This window comes from Osmia lignaria, chromosome 12 (assembly GCF_051020975.1).
Source record: "Osmia lignaria lignaria isolate PbOS001 chromosome 12, iyOsmLign1, whole genome shotgun sequence".
NCBI classification, from domain to species: Eukaryota; Metazoa; Arthropoda; class Insecta; order Hymenoptera; family Megachilidae; genus Osmia; species Osmia lignaria.
In genome coordinates this window covers 10,782,279-10,798,790 of record NC_135043.1, presented here as the reverse complement: position 1 = coordinate 10,798,790, position 16,512 = coordinate 10,782,279, and the positions used below count along the sequence as shown (strand labels likewise).

Below are 16,512 nucleotides of genomic sequence, written 5' to 3'. Positions count from 1 at the left end.
CGCCCAACACTCTATGGATTACAACGCACCTATCTAATTTTACAATCTCCGCTACTCCCTTTAAGCTCTTCCTTTCTAACTAGGAGAATTCGTTATTTCCTTCGAACGTCTTCTCTTTCACGAGGCTTTAAAGGCATCGATCCTAGTGGCAGGGCGCGAAAATTTAATGGCCACGCTCCTCTCCAGAGAAATTGTAAAATTGTCCAATTGCTTGAACAGCCAAAAGAACGTTCATCGACTGTTTCTTTGTTTTTCTTTTTCCTCGACTCGTTATTCCGTGGGATTTACGAGAGATTTTGAACGGCTGTCTCTCTCTCTTTCGTATTTTGGCCAGATTCCCATAAAAATGTTTTCCTTTTCATTTTTTTCGAGCAACGGTTTGAAAAATGTATCGTAAGCTATTGTTGTAGGGAGTGGTTTTTCTGTCCAGCCTCCCGAGGCATTTTACGATTGCCCGTGGCGTACGAGCTTACGCCGTTGGATTTGCGCAGAAGGATCGGTAAAATAACATGGACTAAGAGAAGGACGGGCTAGAGTAGTGCGAAGTGAGATTACATGGAGGAGAGAGGATGAGAGACCCAACTTGAACACACCAAAATGGCGGAGGCCCAGAGGGTTGGAGGTGGCACGTGTTTGACAGCCTAACCCAGTGGCGTAATAATGAATTTATACCGATCCTACTCGGAATTTACAACCCTTAGGAAACACGATTCCTACGATAAAAAAGATGTTCAGACTTAAATGTCAAAGTATCGTTTCATCGGTATTTCTTTAACGAGCACCGTAATCTTTATAAAATAGGAGAAATATAAAATAACAGAGAATAATAAGTTAAATTATCATTCGAACATAAAATTAATTGGATCGAGTTAATCCAACTAAGGAACACGCATTCCATTTTGACGCGAAGCTTAACGGAAAAATTCTTATCTTCGGTTTCTAAACCCTACGCCTTTGAGGTCCGACCACCTCCGCGTGCCACCCCAACTACACCCCTAATGACGTCATAGGACAGTGGCGCCAACAACCCTGCACTGACGTCAGCTCCGAGCAGCGGCCAACCGAGTTACCTTTGCACCATAAATTCTCAACTTTTCCTCTTTCGTTGATACGCGATAAAGGGAGAAAAAAATGTAGATAGAAAGAGAGAGAGAAAACAGAAGAAGAAAAGAATATTTTTACGATATTCGTAAAAATACTTTTACGATAAGGTGTTTGCCAAAATTGAAACCGTGCTTCACAGCAGACTTGGACGCTTATAAACTAACGTTTCAGATATTATTTTAAACGATATTCGTTAATCTATCGGGGGTGTTTGAAGAATTCGTGACGATCGTTACGGTAAACAGCCCGCATACCGGGTTTATTGAGTCGGCGTGAAACAGCAGGTTCGTCATTGATTCGCTATGACGACGGCAATGACGATTTCGTTCGTCATTCGTTACCTGAGTTTTCATTGCAATTACCTTTCTGCTCTCCGATTGGTTAAAAGTCGGTTTATTTTTGAACTTGCACGCTCGCGATCGTATCGCTACCGTTCATCGCATTAACCTTCTCTCGCAATCACGAATTTCTTCAATGTATGTTATTTTTTGACAAATCGCTTATTTATTATTAACTCGGTAGCTTTTTAGAAAACAGCTAACAACCCCTTCTGGCGTAGCGATAGGAATTTCGATGAATTAAAAGCAAAAGATTCGGGCGTAGAACGATGTTACAGATAAAATAAGAAGAAAACAAAATACCGTAGACGGTATTGGCATGGGGGATCGATTTCGGATAAAGCGATAATTTTACCGCGAAACACGTTCGAAATTTCGCGTCACGAGGACATGAATTAACGGACGTTGTTAAATTTAATCGCGGCTTCTCGTTCAATATTGTACCTTGTTTAAGAATAGCTTCGTTCAAGCTGCTCAATTTAATCCTATTCAAGATCCCGCTACATCGTTTCCATTCTCCTTCTTCTTTTTTTCTCCCCCTTGGAATTTACCGTTTCAATTCGGATAACAGACGTTGAATGAAGTCGAGAAACGATGACGCTCGAGCGTAATTCGATGTTACTAGCCTGGTACACGTGCGAGTGTAACTATTCGAGAGCACCGAAACAATAAGTAGGGATCGTTTGCGAAATTTAGACGCAACTCTGTTCTAATTTTACCTCGACCCTTAATTCTCGTTCGAGCCTGAACGTTTCGACGTATTTATCGTGAATGGATTGTCCATAAAACTGGTAACGGTCCAGGAATATTATTATTATAATTATTATTCTTATTATCTACCATGGAACTTTACGTTCGTAAAACAAGCCCTATTTACTCGTAGCATCCATAAATACCGCTTGAACTTGTAACACCATTCCCGTTCGCGTGACAAAACGTTCGAGGGATAAAAATGTGTATGTACATACTTGATAATCGAAACAATCGATGCTCCTGAAGATTTCATAGAAAAGAAAAGAAAAATCGTGACACGTGTACAGGGTGTAAGAAAAAGTAATGGTCATGGCTTCAATTAATGGTCTCTTCTCGGCCAGTTTTCAGCAGCCACGCCCTAAGGCCCACTGTGGCTCTCGCGCAGGGCAGGGCGAGTGGTGGGAGAAAAGGGGCGTTGCCTCTGAAACTGGCCGAAAGGAGCGCTCAATCCCGAACCAATCACCACTCGAACGATGGGCCCTGGCACAATGGTCTCCGTACCCCTTCCCTAAACGGACACTGGCAGTAGACCCCGTTCGAAAAGAATATTCTTCTTTTTGAATGCACCTCTATCGAAAGGAAGTTCGTTAGAGAAGCGAAGCGTTTGTCGTTGACGTATCTTAATTGAGAAATAATGCGTTCATCCCACGCTCGCAACATCCTCGTGCGTAAAGAGACGTGTCGGTAGAGATTTACATGGACACGTAGGTGCGTGTGTAAGTATGCTTACGTTCGCTTTCACGACGATTCATTGTCAGTGATATACGCGACGTCCTCGCATACGGACCGGGAACAAACGAACGCGAATCCCTCTTTTTATTGTCGCGACTATGACGTCAATTCTCTCTAATCTTGGCGCTCATTTCCGAAAATTACGATACCGCCGCACCGCGCCGTACCGGTAGGCCAACGTACCAGCGACGGACGTTTAGGACGATCATCGGTTTCCTGATTACGATCCCCCAGGCGTTTTACAAACGATTTCGCCTTGTCGCTTGTGACTTTTTATTTTCCGAAATCAAATCCATATGTACCATTTAGGTATGATCCCCATCACGAGTCATTGACGCTACGATTCTTCTCTGATCGATCGGTTAATGAATTAAGACAGAAGCGGTCCATTAAAATATATAATGTTAATATTTATTGATATATAAGTATAAACAAAATAGGCATTACGTGAATAAACAATGCAGGCTACAAACGTAATCGTACAACGTGAATTGAATATAGGAACATTGTAACAAGATGCATCGTCTATTAATTTTTCTTCTCGTATTGTTTTGAAGAAACGCGACGTCGCTTCACGAATTCGTGATTAAAAGACTAGAATGGATTTTCCATTTCCAACGCGATCGTTATAAAATTATTAATTCATCGTACAATCGTTTTCCTTCTTCAGTTATAGCTTGTATTATTTATTACATGCTACGTAATACTAAATAAAGCATTCTCAGTTATCGATGAAATAAATATTAATATTGGAAACGATGTGCAACGGAATAAGTTACACGGAATAAATAACAACAACGTATACAATGTTCCGATGAACATATACTAAGCAACCTGTTCTCTCCTAAAGAAAAAACTGTCTTTTATTCTTCAAGCTTGAGTCAGACGCATCTTTTGGGGATAGCATATTCCCATAACAGTCGTTTTAACGCGTTCACTGCCTTGTAACGATAAACGCTTATTATTATCATCATTAGCGTAATAATTACTTTTGTGGCAATTAACGCGTTAAGGATCGTTTCAACGAGGAGTTAACTTTACAAGCATACCAATGAAAATCGATGTTCAGTCTCGATCAACAGGTTGCCTCTTATCGACGACAAATCTTTTCACATAAATACGCGTTAATGATTAAACAGAGATCGCTCGAAGTTGAAGAGAAACAGATTTAACCCCTTGCCTCGTGATACCTTTTTAAATTATCTGCTTCAATCATAGTTCTACCTGTTAAAAATTTCAAACGGTAAATAGCTGATTCTCCAGAGTACATAATTGCAAAAATTCTTGAGACAAGCGATTAAAGCGATTCAGATCGAATGACGTTCAACCGAGACTCAACGATATTTACCTTCCTCTTATACGCGACTTTACGAGATACAATGGCATTAACAACGATAATAATCGAGGACGCGATAATTGTAGCATATAACGATTACAAAAAAAAAAAAGAAATGGGAAACATTAAGCATCTTCGTCACCCCATTCGAAGCTTTCTTCCCCACCGGAAACCACTTCCTCGATGTTTGGCGCATCTTCAACAGCGTTCGCCCCTGATTCCGGTTTACTTTCGGCTCCTGTTGGTTCCTCGACGAAAGTTTCCGTCATATCGAGATGCTCTTCTTCGTTTACATTTTCTTCCTCGATCTTTATAGAAAAAAAGCAGGAAATTAATTACATATTCGCTGAACAAAATGATTAAGTTTTCTCGAAGGTTAGTTCATCCTTTTCATAGGACTTGCCCTCACACTGGCTCGAAAGAGGGTTGCAAACGTGTCAATGATGATACTTACCCTGGTATCGTCGTCCGTGATCAATTCATACTGTTTTTCTTCTCTTTCCTGATCGGTAACGTCGCAGGTTATCGCGTCGTCGCGCAAATGATCGACTTCTTTCACTTCGTCGGCATCGTCGAACGTCACGTTCGCTAGCCTCTCTTCCTTTTCCTCCTGTTCATTGACTTTTTCCAAATGTTCTTCCACTATCATTCTCTCCTGTTGCTTCAACATGGCCTCCGTTTTCGCTTCCTCTAATTTTCTGCGCATAGAAAATGTGTTTGACCCTTTGAAATAGAAAGGCAACAGAGACGCCTTTCGAAACGTGGTTTAAGAAACCCCGGTAGGCGAATTACCTTTCCTCCTCGAGTATTCTTTCAGTTTCAGCTCGAGCTGCTTCGATCTTCTGTTCTTCTACCTGTCTCTCAGCCTCGGCCTTTTCGTGCTCGACTATCTCGTCGAGATGTAACGCTCGTTCCTGTGCAGCTTGCAGTGCTTCCCACGCTTTTTGCTCCTCCATTTCTAGCCTAACCCTTTCGTCTTCGGCAGCCTGTTTCCTTTCTTCGTCGGTCCTGCGTTTGAAAACGTTTCGAGATTTAGAATTTTGGCGAGCCTCTCGATTACGAGTGGGTCAACGGGTAACCTGGTCGAGTTCAATGTTACCGGCTCAGTTTTTTTAGTGTCGATACTATTATTTCAAAACATCGCGATTTCTTATGTAACCTCATCAACGATATCTGCCAACTTGAATCGAACTACGCACCTAGCCTCTTCGGCAGCCTTAATCAGGTACTTCTCTATTCTCTTTACCGCCTCCTCTTTGTCGTGTTTCACTGAAATCAAAATTGTATTTTGCAAATGAACGATACATGTTGTTTACAGAAACGTATACCTGTCGTGTGTTTGCGTGTATCTTTTGTATTAGAAATGCTTCTCTAGAATCGAACACAAGAATCACGTAACAGAACATACTATCTTTCGTGCAACAGTGAACAAGATACAGTAATGGATAAGTAACAGAGGTTCGTCACGACATTGACACTGATCTCGCTATTTTACGTATACTCCCACGATTTTTTTATCGATTCCTATTCGATTCCTCTTTCGAAATAACGTACCATTGTCGCTAGTTGCTTCCGTTTCGCCCGTTTCCTCCGTTTCACTTACAGTTTCTTTATTTTCAGCTTCCAGATTTTCTTGTTTAACCTCTGTCTTAGCTGCTGGTTCTTCGACTGGCTCAGGTTCTTTCACTGGCTCTGGTTCAGGTTCTTTGACAGATTCGGGTTCAGGTTCTTTCACTAGTTCGAGTTCAGGTTCTTTCACTGGTTCGGGTTCAGGTTCTTTGACAGGTTCGGGTTCAGGTTCGGGTTCGGGTTCAGGTTCTTTCACCGGTTCAGGTGCAGCTACCTTCACCGGCTTCGATTTCTTCGAAGGTTTAGGCTCTTTCACAGGTTCCGGTTCCTTCACGGGTTCTGGTTCAGGTTCAGGTTCTTTCACGGGCTCAGGTTCGGGTTCTTTCACGGGTTCAGGTTCAGGTTCAGGTTCAGGTTCAGGCTGCGATACTGCCACAGTTTCTACTACAAATTCTTGAGGAGCTTCCAACTCTTTCTTCGGTGTCTCCCATTTTCGTTCCTCAGCTTTTCCTCGTTTAGATCCTCGCTTCTTTTCCGGTTTCGATTCCGGTTCTTTCTCTACTCTAGGCGCTACAAGACACATCGATGTCACGTTTCTCTATGCCACATACACGCATTAGAAAATTCAGAAAAGGAATAGTACCTCTCTTCACCGTTGACTCATCTAATTCTGGTTGCAACGCTCTCGCTAAAATTGATCGTGCTACGTGAAAACGGGCATAACAAGATTATTAGGAATATTGAAGAAATTTTACTGACCCTTTCTTAATTCCCTTTCCGTCATCGGTTCGTCTGACGCTACGAAATGGAACATGAAACATAAACGTTCGATTAACAACAAAGGATTCTCTTTGACGCTATAATGTCTCTACGTCTGAAATAAAACACCAACGTACACACCAAATGAAGCTGTAATTATACAAAGTTAGCTGAAGGGAATATACGAATTGTTAATTTCAAGAAAAAGCCTGGTAAAGAAAAGATCTAGTCGATTAATATTTAAGAACAAAATACGATGGTGTGCGACGAATGAATTAGCGTATTAGGAAACTTCGAACTCGATAGGTTCGACGATGAAATTATTTCTGGAGTCGATGAGACATTTACACTCGGGTATATTTCGTAACACGATTTTTAGGGATACGATGATTTTTCGACGATGAACCAGATCGTTCGTTCACGTCTTGTTTCAATGATACGATCGATCGTCTCCGATCACAGAGTCACAAATTGTTCAGGGGGATGATCGATTAGAAACACACACGGTAATACTTAGCAACTGTGTTTCCATCACTTTTGCTTCCTCGATGTAGATGGACGTGTTATTCTTTTTCATTAGAATCATTATTTTGACAACGAAATTTATCGATCTTTTTCTCGTGTATCGTCGTTGTTGTTGTCTTGTCTTTCAATCGGTTCGAATGATTAGAAGAACATTACGCACCAAAGATATAAGCTTACCTCGAGAAAAACGCTCGTTAGCCAGAGAGCTCTTCTACATTTTCCAATTTTCGTGTAAGGAAAACAACTGACATTTACGATTTTTTTTTTTTATTTTTTGATAAATTCGGACAAATTTTTACGATACTGATCGCAATGACATTTGTATATCGATACCTGATTGAGAATTTTTTTTTTTTTTTCTTTTTCAATTTGAAGTCGAACGAGAGCGGTAGGAATATTACAGTCACCTATCCGTAAGGAAATCGATATCGACGACTAGCTTTCAAGGAAATTACGTTTGCTCAGGGATATCATAGAGTTAACCCCTGACAAGTAAGCTCGACAGATTTCCTATCGAACGTGTAAATTGTTTGCTCGCAGGTGTACGCGTGTTTTCGAAAGTAGACGTTGCATTATCGATATGATCTCGAACAAAACGATATTTAACGCGAACGGTCGATCACTCTTCGGCGGTTCCCTCGTTCTCATTCTCTTCTTCGTTCTTCTTTTTGCCTTTTGTCGGATCTTCGTACAGCTCGGGAACGCGATCTCTCCACCCTTTGCCTGAAACGTTCAAAAAATCCGAACTGGTTCTTCTGCAATTTTTATCCACGGTTTACGTGTCCCAGTCGTCTGGTTCTGCCTGACACTCGAAGTCTGCCTTCGTGTAAAATCTTCCTCTCATTTTCATTCTCTTTTTTTCTTTTTTTTTTTTTTTTTCAACGTTGTATCATCACCATCGCGTGATACGCGTGATTTAAAGGAAATGAAAAAATAAACGAAATAGAAGAAAAGGGTAAGAAAAAAAGAACAACGTTCTGTCTCACACCTTCGTCGCTACATAATACTTGAATTAGACACAATACGTAACAGTGATGTGCAGCTACTGAACAAAATACTAGGTACAAAACAAAAAAAAGAGACTACTTAACGAACGAAAAAAAAAAAACGACACCAAAATGTAGAGAAACACAAAGTGATCGCCAGCACAGCGGAACAAAAATTCGTCAGGCAGTGCGAATCCAACGGCAATCAATCCAAAAAAAGTGTAAAAGTAGAGAAACGAGCGGGTAAGAGAAAAAACCAGAACCAAAAAAAGGGTTACACACAACGCGGCGTCCTATGGCCGTTTTTATTCTTTCTAAAATTCTAATCAAAATTCTATTCAATTGGTAAAGCACGAGGAAGGATAACAACGAATAATACTTTAATTAAACGATTATTCGTTATTACACCCTCCTATGATTTACCACTACTTCGTGTTTCGTGTTCAAAGTCGTTTCTAACAGGTTGACTGTCAATTGAATTTATTTCGTATTGTCTTTCGAAAAGACTCGTTCGAGAACTCAGTTTTTCGTGCTTATCGTCGTCGTCGTCGTCGTCGTCGTTTGTTGTCGTCGTCGTCCGTCGTCCGTGTAAGCAAACTACTCACAGGCGTTAGCGGCCGCCTCGCGGTTCTTGCTATAGTAGCTGAGGAAATTGACGTCGTTCTTGATGTCGGATGGACGTAGATCGGCGACTTTGAAATAAGGCCTCCTGATGGACTGTGGCTTGCCACCGATGTACTTGACGCAGGACAGGTTACTAAAGTTACTTCGTTCTGGTACCTCGTACCAGGAGATTGGCTCCATGTCTTTCTTCAAGTTGTGCTTGCCGGATATCAATCGACGAATGTAATCCCCGCTACGCATACGTTCCGGCACTATCTCCTCCACGAAGTCGCTAAAAATTCAACGATTTTTGGTTGTTTTTTTTTTTTTCAGTTTGATTATTCAACTGTGGCAGGGCTGGGTTAATCGTTAAGTACCTTGCCACAGCTCGTGGTACAAAGACGTGTACTCTTCGTAGAAGGGAGTCCACCTTTGCGCGTATCTCCCTTGCCTCGTCGTCGAAATACTGCGAATAGATACACGTAAAGTAGACGTTTAAACAGTGTTTACTTCTCTTGCGAGAGGAATTAGTGTTCGATACGATAACTACACCACGTAGATAGCTGTAAAGTTTCGCGTCGATGCGTCGACTGTCTCGATAGATAGATATTAAATTAAACATGCTTCGAACATGGTTCTCGTGAACGCGAGGTTTCGAACTTTTGTCGTCAATTGCGGTGCGAGACTTGCTTGAATCGTAAAGAATTGATAAAAAAGACGACGCGGTTTCCGCTGTACGAATCGATGACGTTGAAGATGTTGAAGAGGAGATGCGACGATCGAAGATGACGATGACAACAGATGGATGATGACTGTCATGCTTATGGCCGAGATTATGTTTTCGCGCATTCACTTACGATGCGATCCCTCGATTGTAGATATCTTTCGGTGTAGGACCCGGTGTAAGGCCTGATCAGATTCCTTATCCTGTTGATCTCAGCGGCGAGGACGCTCGGACGTACTCGCGAGTGAACTGTTATCGGTATCACGCTGCCGCCATGGTAAACGGTATGGTACGGCGTGTGGATTACAGTGACGAGCCTTTTGTGAGCCACGTACGGTATATGAGGAACGTTCCTCAACTGAAGGGTACGAACTCTGCTTTACTAATTCGTCGACTAAGTCGTTACATTCCCAGCCTCGCGTCGGTGCCAATTAGCATCAGACAAGCGTGCAATTTGCAGCGGCATGCAATCGTTCTCTCTTTTATCGATTCCAATAGCTCGAACGATCGGCGATGATTTTTACGGTAGAAGATGAGATGCGTGGAATCGTTGATAGCGAATGATAACGAGGATGAGCGGTGTTTTAGCGTAAGCCGAAAAAGCGTCGTTAGAGAATAGATATTGCGCGAAGCAAGAAGACGAATATCGCACTTGTTGCTGTTCGAAGCGTTTTAGCGTTTTGAAAGCGAGCTGCTACTCTTGTTTCACTAGCGCAAGCACCGTGATACTTACCTGAAGGATCGTAGATAGGGGTAAAGTGATCGGTCGATACTGCGATCCCATTTTCGTTGTATTTACAGAGACGAGTGTTTTGTACGTTTCGTTTAATCGATTTTCGACGATATTGGGCGTAATCCGGCGGCAGCGGGGGACGAGGAGTCACGTGAGAGGCAGAATAAATAGAAAGAAGAACAACACCCGGTTAGTAATGTTCACAGTACAGTGTCGTTTTCGACATTCTGTTTTTTCATTTTTTTTTTTTTTTTTTTTTGCTCTCATTTTCCTCTTCAGTTATTTACTCGCTTTGTTCTTTTACACACATGTCCGTCATTAAACGTCGATCGTCGATCGAATCGATCCCGTACTTCCGGTAAATGGGTAACGGAAACAGGGAAAAACTATGAACCAAATGTGTGCGCCTTCGTTGTGAAATAATCATGCTTTCATCTTTATTTATTCATTCGAAATATGTTTCTTTTTTTGTACGCGTGTCGATCGTCGATCGAGTCGGTTCGGTACTTCCGGTAAAGGCTGACGAATAAATCTACGGTGTACCTTCGATAAGAGACAACGAATTGATTTTATTCCGATTTCCGCATAAAACAAGCAATTTGGCCAATTTTTGTCGCGTTGTGTGTCTATCGAGATGAGTTTCGGTGTTAGTCACGATTAGTTTGGTACACGTTAATCGTGCGTTGACACGGTACAAGATTAATTAACGAGCAAAGAAAGAAACGAGAGGTCGCGTTACGTTCCAATACATATACGTTTTATTTCTGATCAAAATCGTTTCGATTTTACATATATTTCAAAGATATTCACGATTCGTTTCCTTTTTTATATTCACGCCAACACGCTGAAAGAAACGAAACAATTGTTTCCACTACATTTAAGCAGAAAAAAAAAAAACACTCCCACACGCATAATCCATAAATGGACAGAGTAAAATTACAAAGGAATTTTCTTTTTTTTTTTACATCGGATGCATCGAAGAAAATTAGAAAAGTGTAGAGATTGTTTACAATTGTATTTTGAGGTGAGAAAAATGTTGCGTGTACATTGTTCGTGGTGTGAAGTGTGTTTTAATCATCTTCGACGATACCTAACGGTTAATCAGGCCAGTTTTGTAAACGTCTAAATGCAACTATAAAACATTACACTCGTTAAACAAAGAAATACACGGACTGTCGAATCGTCGATCGAAGATAGGAGGAATCGTATCGTCGAAGGACGGGAGGGGCAATATTTTATCGTTTCACCGAAATCGCTGTTTACGCGAAGCTTAGAAAAATCGATTGCAATAATGGGTGAAACGAAAGCATCGGGGGTGAGGAATTTAGACGCGGTAGGAGAAATGACGGTAAGTGGTGCCGCCAGGTAAACGACCGGAAGCGTGAGACTCGTAGGAGGAGTGATAGCTTCCAGGACCTCCGCCGCTCGATGTCCTGGACGATCTCTCGGTCGAGTAAGATCCGTAAGGTCCGCTCTCCCTCTTGACGACGCTCTCCTGGCTGTAACTAGTCCTCTGCGGACGACGGGTATACGGATCCGCAGACGATGAAGAAGAACTCGAACCGCTGGTGTTGGTGTAGGCATAGCTGTACTGCTCTTGAGCAGTCCTCATCCCGACTTCCGGATAGTCACGGACCACGTAATGCCGAGGCGTCTATAGATAGTCGGGTTACACAAGGTCAACAACATGGAGAACAGGCATTTCCGGAGAACAGAACTCGTCGCGTCGATTAATCTTAGATAATCATTTCCATCCTCGATCGGTTCCCTTCGAAATTCTCACCTCGCTAGTTTCGCTTTTCATTTATCCCGTTAAATTTACCTTCCGGTTTCGCTCTGTTCTCCGTTTCGCTACGGAACAACACGTATCGGAAAAGAGGACATCGTGTGTCACGGAATAACGGCAACGTTAAGGTACTGTGTTAAAAGGGAACAGAATGTACATAATAGGGTCAATAAGGTGGCTCGCGATATGTAATAATAAGTCGATCTATCTGTAGACACACAACGTGCGGGCCAATTATAAACGTAGAGCGGTACACGTATGCATTAATAATGTCTCCTTGCCGAGATATTCAGGACAACTCGAAGCGATACGTTGAGCAACTGAACTAACTCACCCTTGCCAAGAAACACGTGGATAACGTTACCGATACTGTGTATATGTTCGTTTTTATGTTCTTATTTTCTCCGGCCGTATGCGCGAGTGCATCTCGGTGTCTCGTTTCTTTCTCAATTATCTATATCCAAGATATTAAAATGGGGGAAAAAAGAAAGGAAAGAGTCTTAAGACTCTAACGTTGTATGGTAATACATACATAAAGAGTTAAAGTAAAAGATGATAAATGGCTGCTAGACTCGGTATTAAATTTCACGGTATCCAAATGATTTTATTTTCTTTTTATAGAGACAATACACGCTTACCCGCGTTTATTATAGCACGGATACCGTAGGACGCATCCGTCTTGGGAACGGATCCAGTAAACAGGCTTTTCAAAATCGAACCACTTTATTTGCCCGTCTCGCGTACAAAGGTAATTAAAAATAAACCAACGTGTGTAGGACAACTATTTATAGTTGCATGGAGAAACAAAGAATTACTGCGCTAAAAACGATACGTAAACAAAGTAAACCTAACAGCTAAAAGCGTACCGTCGAGCTATTGTAAGCGTAACCGATTATAAAGTTCTATTTTTAACCACAACGACCTCCCTCCAAACAAAATTCATATCGATCGATCGATCGGATATCGTAGAAATGTGAAAAAAAAAAAAAAGCGATGCGAAACAACGTCTATCCCCTATCGTCTGCCTAACGAAAAATGATCATTTTCAGTTCTACGAAGCACAAGGTATCAAAATATCTGTTCGTTAAATTGTAAATCGTTGTTGGATTACTTTTCGTTCGTTTGCAAGGAAAATTCCTTAGAATCGGTACCAAGACGGCGTTTGGAGGGCCATTAATATTTTGGTACGACCACTCGGTGGGGTGACGACGTGTCTTTTGGTGACCGCCGGCCTGGAGAGCACCCCTTTCTCGAATACGTGACCCTTGGTCGCCAATTCGGTGGCTGCGTCTAAGCTGACCTTTGACACGGCACCACCGTCTACCAATTGTCGCCTGTGCTCTTCCTTAGAGGGATTTTTTCCGCGCACAACACCCTCTTTGTCCTTTATCGTGGCGTATTGATAAAATTCCTTCTTTGGATCTTGCTTCTTGCGACCCCAAACGGTGAACGGTTCCGGCACCAAAGACGGTCGTGGTACGAACGGTACCTTCTCCCAAGGGAAGTAGTCCTGCTTCTGTAAATTTCATCAAGTTCTTTTCTTTTTTTAACGTCTCCCTCCAACCCTCGATCGCTTCTTCTCTCGTAACGGCTTCTTTCTCAACTTCCTTTCGATGTCCTCACTTCCACACCGTTCTTCCGCGTTACCGCTAACGTTACGTTATAAATATTTTGCTTCTTATCGTATAGTAAATAGATCTAGCGTTTCTCATTGAAATGGTACGCCGCTGTGTACCGGAAATAAATGAATGACTAAGAAGTTGAATCTTTTTTAAGAAGGAAAGCGTGAGGGGACCGGAGTAAGGAGATATCAAATATTTCGAACTGATCCCTGGGGTGTGCACTTTTTTTTCCAGTTGATGGTAAGGGAGTTCTCGACGATCTTCTTTCTCCTCTTGAGGGTGCTTCTTATTCTCGTGTAAAAATAGAGCGAGGCAATGCGAATGGTATGTTACAGGAAGAACGCAAGCAACAACCACGTCCTCGTATCCGCCCCCGCACATTCCGAATCGTTGATTTCGTGAGATTTTTCTGGCCAACCCTATAAATGTATATCGAATGGATGATTTCCGAATATCAACAGCTGCCAAATCCTTTGCGCAAGTCTTCGCGCTACGTCGGTTCGCCTCCACCTTAAAGTTCATTTTCAAGAACGCTCATAATTGGCAGCGTAATCGTAAACGAACGGGTGCAGAGGATATTCCCACGGTATAGAAAGTTTGGTAAGGTAAATATACGAGGAGCAGAAATCGCGTGTATGAATTTCCGTGACGAATTTCAGCTCTCGTGGTGGGAGTGAACGTCGCTGGTAAGTTGGTGAGTCTAAATTAGGGCAGAGTAACGCAACACCCGATGCTCAGAGATCCCCTCTACCAAAACTAAGGAAGACGAGAAAATGTCTTCGTAACGCTTGAAAACAGCGAGAAAACGTTTCCTCGTCTGACGATTCGTCAAGCATTTCGTGGTCATTGGAAACGTTCGAGATGCTCGAGACCTCGACGAAGATCTCTGTCGGGCATGGCTAGAATCACCGAGAGGTTAACTATTTAGGTCACCTTTTAAGCGGCACCATTGATCGACGATCAACAATGGAACAGCTCTTTGACTCGTTGAAATTGCGAAGCTTCTGATTACACATTCCTTGTTAATCAACCGATTAATAAACGTTGCCCTATCAACGTCTATTCTTCTTCCCAATTATCTTTGAAAAGTTAGCAAAGCATGTTATTCTTCGCTTTCTTCCTCGTCCAATCCGTTCGAAGTTGGTGCCGTTTTTGGCTTTTAATAGGCGCGTTATTCGGTTCATTGCTCGAATGAATTTATTTACGTAATTCATTCACCTACATTTCGACCTGTTCTCTGTTGAAATTCGCTTCCGCCGCGTATAGACTTGTCGGCCAAATACTACATTTTCTTCTTTACGGATCCAAGATTTGCTGGGTCGAACGGCATCTAAGTTTAACGCAACGGGGTCCCGGAAAATGGCTGCAACGCTATGAATAGGTTTTCATCCAACTGCTTTGGCTCTTGAACCGCTCTTTACGCACTTTTCATTCTTCGATTCTCCATTCGAACGTAGAAACAAACATCTATGTTTCGAAAATATATTTTCTACCTACAATGTACCCATTTAACTTGATATAAAATTGTATATCCGGAAACTTTGAACGTTTCTTCCAAGTTTATATCATTTCACATTTATTAAGTATTCGATGTAATATTTGATGTATCCATTGAAAATACATTCGATCCATTGGTAAATTGAATTTTTGGACCGCAAAAGGTTACGATAAAACCCTGGTTGCTTCAGGGCGTATACATAGAAAAGAAATTCAGAGGAACACAGTGAGGGGTGTACTTTGGAAAACAAATCATTGAACGCGTGTACCGTCCGTTTGATTCGACGGGTAGGTAACTGGTGAGAAGTGCTTACTTTGGTGCCAGGTACACGTTAATTCCGTAAACTGGAGGTTGTTACCGTGCAATTGTACATTTGCCGTTAATTGTGCACGTTAAACGAACAAGAAGTAAGAAAAAACAACAGAACAAACATAGAGCTGTGAATTGTTGGCTATCGTGTAAATTTCTTTGATACACCGGGAGACACCGAGATCGGAGAAGACTAATTAAACGATAAGAACATTGACGATAGTGAACAGCAACCAAGTAACGTAGTGGTCGGAATCACAGTGTGGAAGTAGAGACTTCGAAACGCCGACAGTGACAACGATTCGTTTCGATCGGATCTGTTGTTGTGTCGCGTCGGTCAATATCGTGGCTGTCGTTGATCGATCTCGCGGGTGATCAAGGAGTGTCGTTCTATCGATCGTTAAAGAGTCAATGTTTCGACGTTAGAACGTAAGTACTTTCAAAGTGTAATAGCGTTCGCCAACCGTGACAGTATCGCGAACACCGGTCTATTTATCGAAATTCTTTCTAATCGATCGTTCGAAGCAACGAAACGTTGACTCTAGATCGAACAAAGATTGTAACGAGGGTAATTTCGGTTAAAGTATTTCCGTGTCACACGGGGCTCTCATTCGACGTTAGTACTCATTCAGCAAAACATTATTAAGACATACTTCATCCCGCTCTTTTGTCAATCTTGTGTCTACTGACCGTGACGCTGTAGGACGAGACGAGAGGCCTTGAATAGGGCCGTCTGGTCGTGTAGAAGTCACTCTCGTAAACCATCTTTCCTCTGTTTCGTTCTTCTTATTTTTCTTCTAGATCGAAGAAAATTCGTTCGTCGTCGATTTTGTTACGTAGCCTTGCGTCGAACTTTGACCGATCGATTGATCTCACGTAAATTAACGATATAACTTTGTGCACCAAGATGGAGGAGATCCGGTGGTGCGGTCGCGATGAACGTTCGTACGGTTCTGCTCCGTTCGGAGATCCTCTTCTTCGACTTCCACCACGATCGTTTCACCCCACCTAGCCTTTCCTCTTCTTCTTTTCAACGGGCGTACACAGGACGGAACTGATTTTACGTGTGTCAGCGTCTTCGACGAGAGAACAGTCTCGCGGTCACCGGTTCGATTGCGTCATTTTCAGCACACGG

The 16,512-nt window shown here is 42.2% G+C and overlaps 2 protein-coding genes across 6 annotated transcripts in view; one reads left to right on the top strand and one right to left on the bottom strand.

Moving 5' to 3' along the window:
- The window catches only part of LOC117610069 (transmembrane protein 192), a 16,021-nt gene extending 11,629 nt beyond the window's left edge, over window positions 1–4,392 (top strand). For both annotated transcript variants that reach the window (XM_034337005.2, XM_034337004.2), the window contains one exon: window positions 411–4,392. The gene's annotated coding sequence lies outside the window, so the exon portion shown is untranslated. The remainder of the gene's footprint in view (window positions 1–410) is intronic.
- On the bottom strand, window positions 3,317–16,512 carry LOC117610062 (uncharacterized). Of its 4 annotated transcripts, XM_034336984.2 has the most exons (12): window positions 16,068–16,505; window positions 10,163–10,201; window positions 9,563–9,787; window positions 9,083–9,171; window positions 8,708–8,997; window positions 6,592–6,630; window positions 6,476–6,520; window positions 5,818–6,402; window positions 5,463–5,532; window positions 5,056–5,271; window positions 4,718–4,961; window positions 3,317–4,571 (listed from the first exon to the last, which is right to left on the bottom strand). In XM_034336984.2, the coding sequence occupies exons 1-12, from the start codon at window positions 16,140–16,142 to the stop codon at window positions 4,389–4,391; spliced, it is 2,100 nt and encodes a 699-aa protein (XP_034192875.2). In that variant the 5' UTR covers window positions 16,143–16,505; the 3' UTR covers window positions 3,317–4,388. The 4 variants fall into 4 exon arrangements, with proteins under 4 accessions (XP_034192875.2, XP_034192878.2, XP_034192876.2 ...); XM_034336987.2 differs by lacking the exon at window positions 9,563–9,787 and having other exon boundaries at window positions 16,068–16,511; XM_034336985.2 differs by lacking the exon at window positions 10,163–10,201 and having other exon boundaries at window positions 16,068–16,508.